Here is a 6,000-nt window from a genome sequence, read left to right on the forward strand (position 1 = left end):
GGAAGCAGCTGGAACAGTCTTCCCATACCCACTTTTTACAGTGCCACAAGGGATGCTGTTTTTAAAACAGGATGGGAGTGCATGATCTCTGTCATGGCTCACTGTCTATTGGCTGGCTTGTTTTTAATCTGCCATATGTCCAGAGAAGATAGGATTCATAGATTTTTTTTTTTTTGTATTTTAATGTATTTTTTAGTGTCGGAGGGAACCGTTGTGATCACCTACTCTGACCTTTCCCACAACAGGCCCTAGAATTTCACCAAGTGATTCCTGTGTCAAACCCAGAACTTTATAAATTGGATGTTTCTTGCTAAAAGAGATGTTCTAGCTCACACTTAATCGATGAGTCCTAGAGCAGTGTGTTCCAATTATCGTTGCTGTTAAAAAATTTGCGCCTTTGTTCTAGACCAGGGGTGGGCAAACCTTTTGGCCTGAGGGCCACATCTGGGTACAGAAATTGTATGGCGGGCCATGAATGCTCATGAAATTGGGATCGGGGTGTGGGAGGGTGTGAGGGCTGTGTCTGGGGGTGCGGGCTCCAGGGTGGGACCAGAAATGAGGAGTTCAGAGCGCAGGAGGGGGCGCTAAGGAGTCTGGCTGGGGTGTAGGCTCGGGTGTGGGAGGGTGCTCCAGGCTGGGACCGAGGGTTTTGGAGGGCTGGAGGGAGATCAGGGCTGGGGCAGGGGGTTGGGGCACAAGGGGGTGGCTCTGGCGGCGCTTGCCTCAAGCAGCTCCCAGAAGCAGCAGCATGTCCCTCTTCCAGCTCCTACGAGGAGGCACGGCCAAGCGGCTTTGCTATGCGCTGCCCTGTCTACAGGCACCACCCCCGCAGCTCCCATTGGCTGTGGTTCCTGGCCAATGGGAGCTGTGGGGGCGGTGCTTGGGGCAAGGGCAGTGTGTGGAGCCCTGTGGCTGCCTCTATGCATAGGAGCCAGAGTGGGGACATGCTGCTGCTTCCGGGAGCCACTCTGAGCAGTTCCTGACCCTGTGCCGGGGCAGGGCAAGCCCCAGACTCCGCTCCCCAGCAGGAGCTCGAGGGCCAGATTAAAATGGCTGGCAGGCCAGATGCGGCCCACGGCCCGTAGTGTGCCCACCCCTGTTCTAGACTAAATGTCAGCGTCAGTTTTCAGCGATTACATCTTATGTCTCTCTTTTTTTTTTTTTTTTAAAGAGCCCTCTGCTATCAGAAATCTTTCCCCTGTGGATACTTACGGACCATGATAAAGTGACTCCCTTGTAAATCCCCTTTCTGCTGCTTAGTGACACATTCAGTGCTCCATATTGTAGTACTCTACTCTACATGGCCTTAAAGTGGAGGTTTCAAAAGCACCCAGCTTTAGCCTGATTCTGCTCCCTTTTTGGTCAGAGAGCAGAGTTAGACCAACTCTGATCTCTTTGGTCAACCTTTCCCTCAAGCATTGTCAGCTTAGGCTCATCTGAACCAGTTTCCTCGTGTTGATGCCATCCTATCTGTGTAGTTCATTCCCTTAAAAACAAAACAACTTGCCCCAAGATTTCCCCCCCACACCCTCCTCATTTTCTGTCTGTCCATTCTGGATCCAACAGTTGCCTAGGGGTTGGGGGAGGGGGAGTGCGACTCACCAAGCTGGAGAGGTAACCAAGACCCTGCATTTCCCCACAGGACTCTGACACCACCATACCGATCGACGAAACATTACAGTTTAATGAATCCCTCCAGAATGCCCATCGTGGCATGGATGATCTTATTGGCAGTGGGACCAGCATTCTGCATGGGCTGAGGGACCAGAGAATGACGCTAAAGGTGGGGCATCCCTTTTACCAAAAAGACCCCAAGTTTCTTCATTTATGGTGACCAGGCCTAATAGACACCCATTGGTTTGTTTAAACCCAGCACTTCAGGTTCAGAGTGCTGGGCAAGAACAGTCCTGCACTTCAACTGACCTGCAAGTTCAAACCCTCGAAACTTGTTTTAGGCAGTAACAGACAATAACTTGAAACAACTTTTTGAGATAGGATGCCTTAGCAGGACACTAGGAATCAGGGCCCCTGGATGCTATTCTGAAGCTGTGCTCTTGAATTGCTATGGGGCGTTGATCAAGTCACTTTCTCTTTTTATCTTGTCTACCCATCTCTAAAATGGGGAAATAATGCATACCTTATAGGTGGATTCTGAGACTAAGGCCTTGTCTTCACCAGAAAAGTTTTGCTGGTTAGGTACAGCAGTAAACCCTTCTAGTATAGATACAGCTTATTTGCCTGTGTAGCTTATACCAGTTCCCTGAGAGACATAAGCTATACCGGCAAAAACACTTTTATGCCAGTATAAGTGCGTCTACATTATAACTTATTCTGGCATAGCTATGTTTGGTGGTTTTTAAAAAAAAAAAAGACCCCATCCCCGCTAATCAACATAGCTATGCCGGTATATGTTTTAAGTGTAGACCAGGCCTTAATGTCTGGAAAGATCTTTCAGCTACTTATATTAAGGCTGCTGTAAATAATTGTCTTTTTTTTTTGAGATATGTGATAAAGATGCTGTCTCAAAGAGCCAGCACATGTGAACAGTCTATCCCTGTCTGAATTTCTGTATTGAAAGGGGCCATATCTCTTGATGTCCCTTGATCAGTAGGGCATTTTGCCCTTATTTTCAGGCTCTGTTCAAATGTGACAGTCAGCTGCTCAAAGATACAGAATTAACTCTTTCATGGGACATGAGAGAGAATGACCAAGGGAACCTGGACCGGTGCAGAGGATGGGGGAGGGGGTGCGGCGCGCTCAAATGCATCAGCATGATATTTATGGGTTAACATTTTAAGCTTTTACACTTACAAACTTGTTGTATCATGACAGCTTTCAAAAGTCCTAGCTAAACTTGGGGAGAATTGCTTAACTGCCTCCTTAAATGTTTTGACATTGCTTCCTTTTGGGGGACTGTGTGACTCAAGCTGTCTCCTGTATTACTGTTCACCTCTACATCACTGAGTCACATCCAGCCCAGGTCAGTAAGATCCTAAAATTGTTACTATCTGATGGCTGTGTGGTGCTCGTGGTCTATCCAATTTCCAGGAAACGAGTGTGCACATCACCAAAAACACCATCAGAGTTTGTCATGAATTGGCCCTCTTGCTGGCACTCTGCTCAGATCAACCAAGAACTGAAAGAGCCATGGTGGTAGAGCTCTTCTCACCCTTAGGGACATGTTCTCTCCAGGATTGAGGCATATTGACACAGAAACACTTTGGGAAAGCGTACATTGCTGCTGGGTATACTGGGCCTTTTGTCTGGCAGACCAGAGGACTCAAAGGGTGTCAGTACTAAACTTTTTTATTAGTCCTGAATTTTGCACTCTGCACTGTAAATAAGACTGGTTTCGTGGCCAAACCTTGAAAGTTCTCATCCTGGCTCTGAAGGAGTCTAGCCATAATGTGCTTACCAGCTGACGAAGTGCCACATCTCAAATTTGCAAAGGGTGAAAGTGCTTGGGAGCAGTTTACATAAATATCTAGTGTCTTTTCATTTGGTCTCAGCCCTTTTCCTCTCTGTGCTGCGGATGGTGGGAAGTGGGTTGGACTCATGAATAGGAGTGGCTCTGGGAACATGGTAGTCTCAGCTAGTGTACCTACAGCCTTTTCTGGTTGGTCTGACAAGAACGACCACTAATAGGCTCGTTTTTTCCAAGCAAGGCAAAGCTATATACTTCTTTGGGTTCTGCTCCTTCTGTTTTTTCTGATGCAGCAAGGATTCTTTGAAAGAGGCTGAAGTGTTATAGGCTGCTGCAGAGGCAGACAGAAGGTTGAATTTGAAGGTGCAGTGTTCCCAAATTTTAATGTGAGCCCCAAGGGATGGGGAGGAGGAATCTTAGCAGTGTCATCAGCTGGGGAGAAGAAACTAATTTCAACAAATAGGGCAAATACCAGTGCTTCTGTGTACACAAGTGATAACGTTGGTATCTGTTGCAATATGCAGTTCTGTTTGTTACACAGATGATGGGGAGTAGTAATGGTGGCCTGTTCAAACCTGGCTAGATTGGTTACTGTCAGATGGCTGTTTCAGTCTCAGTCCAGTTCAAATCCAAAGTTGCTATCACCATTGTCAGTAATTGTCACCCTTTATTCTCTTGTACACTTCCTCGCCCTTCAGTCCCGCCTAACATTGAGTGTCAGAGCATACTGCCACCATGCAATGGTGAAGATCCCCAGTGGGCCAGTTACTAATCCCCCCTGGTTCCAGGGCTCTCCAAGAGTTTAAATTGGTGGCTCCTTCACATAGCTGTGAATATGGGGGTGTGGCGGGTGCAGTTCAGATACCCCCATAGCCCCTTTAGAATCATAGAAGATATGGGTTGGAAGAGACCTCAGGAGGTCATCTAGTCCAACCCCCTTTAGCAGCAGGAGGGAGTCCGTGGGACATGCCAGGCGTGGTGCACCAGGTTGCAGGCCCTCTTCTGTCTCCTCCAGATCCTCTTATTGAGATTCTGGGTGCATTTCTCATACACCTTTTCATTTTTACACACCCTATCAATGGCCCCCACAAGCCTTGAGATGTTGTCAGCCTCCTAGCATTGGTCATCCATCAGTCTGGGAGGAAGAAGCTGGATTAGGGAGGTATGTCTGACTGTAAAATCTTGCATGTATTTGTTAGATCATATATCTGGTCTCCACCCAGAAGTTCTCGGACATGGTTCCCTTAACATCTTCTTGGAGCAGTGGACGTTGTCTGAGATCCTCAGTGTGGCGTCCCCTTCTGGATCCTTCATTCTGGACCTTTGATCTCACTCTTGTTCTTAATTTTTATGTGTTCTGTCCCAGTTAATTCCCAAGTGTCCTGTTCCCTCTTGAGTGGTGAGAATTGTTGGTCAGTGGGGAGCTCCATCCCCTATGTGGGGATCAAATAGGCAGCCATCTGTCTCCAGAGCTGAAATGTCCTTAACATGAGGTATGAAAAGTGCTGGGACACAAAACTAACGGGTTTGGTTTTTTTACTCCTGGTCACTCTCAGGGCACTCACAAGAAGATCCTAGATGTTGCCAACATGCTGGGCTTATCGAACACAGTGATGCGACTGATTGAGAAGCGGGCTTTCCAGGACAAATACTTCATGATCGGCGGAATGCTCTTGAGCTGCGTGGTCATGTTCCTTGTGGTGCAGTACCTGACGTGAGCTAGTAATTCGAGCCAGAGGAGAGACCCATTTGGATGACGACAGACTGCCCTCCCCAAATGTACTGCCTAGTTCATTGTGACCTTTGGGTTAGTCCTGCTCTGTAAACTGCAGTGTGTGCCAAGTGACACTCAGATGTAATCACATGTGGGCCATGCAGAGGAGAGCAAATGTGGCTGAGGATGCCATAACTGGAAATAGAAGCCCAGCCTTTAATGCGGTTAGCCTGTTGCCTGTATACTGCAGACTCTAGCTACACAGGAGCTAGGTGCAATGAATGTTTTTGATCAGCTCTCCTACTAGGAATGGTTGTGATAACCTTTGCTTTTTTATGGGGGAGCGGGGAGTGGAGAGGGGATGGAGGAGATAAGAACTGTAAGGAAAAATGTGATGTGCCTTCCCTGTGCTGGTGGTCGGTCTCTCGCTCGCTCTCTCTGTTATTTGCCACACGCAGAAGCCTTGTGAGGAAAGTAATAAACCCTACAGGGGCCTGCCCTGCAGAGCATATACTCATGGAGAGGGGTGCAGTGTGAGTTCTGTGGTTCCCGAATGGAAACGGACCCCTCTGCAGAGGTGGGGCGTAGCTCTCACAGGAAGGGCACGATCACCGCGGCCGCTGCCAAGTTCCTTTTTTAAGGTAACAACAGTTTTAACCCAGCGTGGCTCTTCCTGCCTCAGGCTCAGTGGCTGCTGCTGCTCCCGTGTTTCTGAGTCTGTTTCCACACCCCCTGCATGTCTTTGAAAGGCCTTTCGCTTTCCCACACTGACTTCCCAGTGAATGCTGAGTGCTGCAATCCAGAAGCAGAGAAATACTCTTCAGTAGAAAGCTTTTAAATGTCTAGTTTAACCTCCACTTTT

General features: G+C 48.0%; 1 protein-coding gene across 2 annotated transcripts in view; it reads left to right on the forward strand.

Annotated features, from left to right (window-relative positions):
• The window catches only part of GOSR2 (golgi SNAP receptor complex member 2), a 29,487-nt gene extending 23,828 nt beyond the window's left edge, over positions 1-5,659 (forward strand). Inside the window, exons 5-6 of one of the 2 annotated variants that reach the window (XM_084615689.1) lie at positions 1,643-1,783; positions 4,981-5,659. In XM_084615689.1, the coding sequence (XP_084471815.1) occupies positions 1,643-1,783; positions 4,981-5,142 (303 nt within the window). In that variant the 3' untranslated portion in view covers positions 5,143-5,659. The remainder of the gene's footprint in view (positions 1-1,642; positions 1,784-4,980) is intronic. The other variant, XM_084615690.1, reaches the window with a different exon arrangement.
• The last annotated feature ends 341 nt before the right edge of the window (positions 5,660-6,000 follow it).

The sequence above is a fragment of the Lepidochelys olivacea genome, assembly GCF_965140295.1.
Source record: "Lepidochelys olivacea isolate rLepOli2 genome assembly, chromosome: 27".
Classification (NCBI taxonomy): domain Eukaryota; kingdom Metazoa; phylum Chordata; order Testudines; family Cheloniidae; genus Lepidochelys; species Lepidochelys olivacea.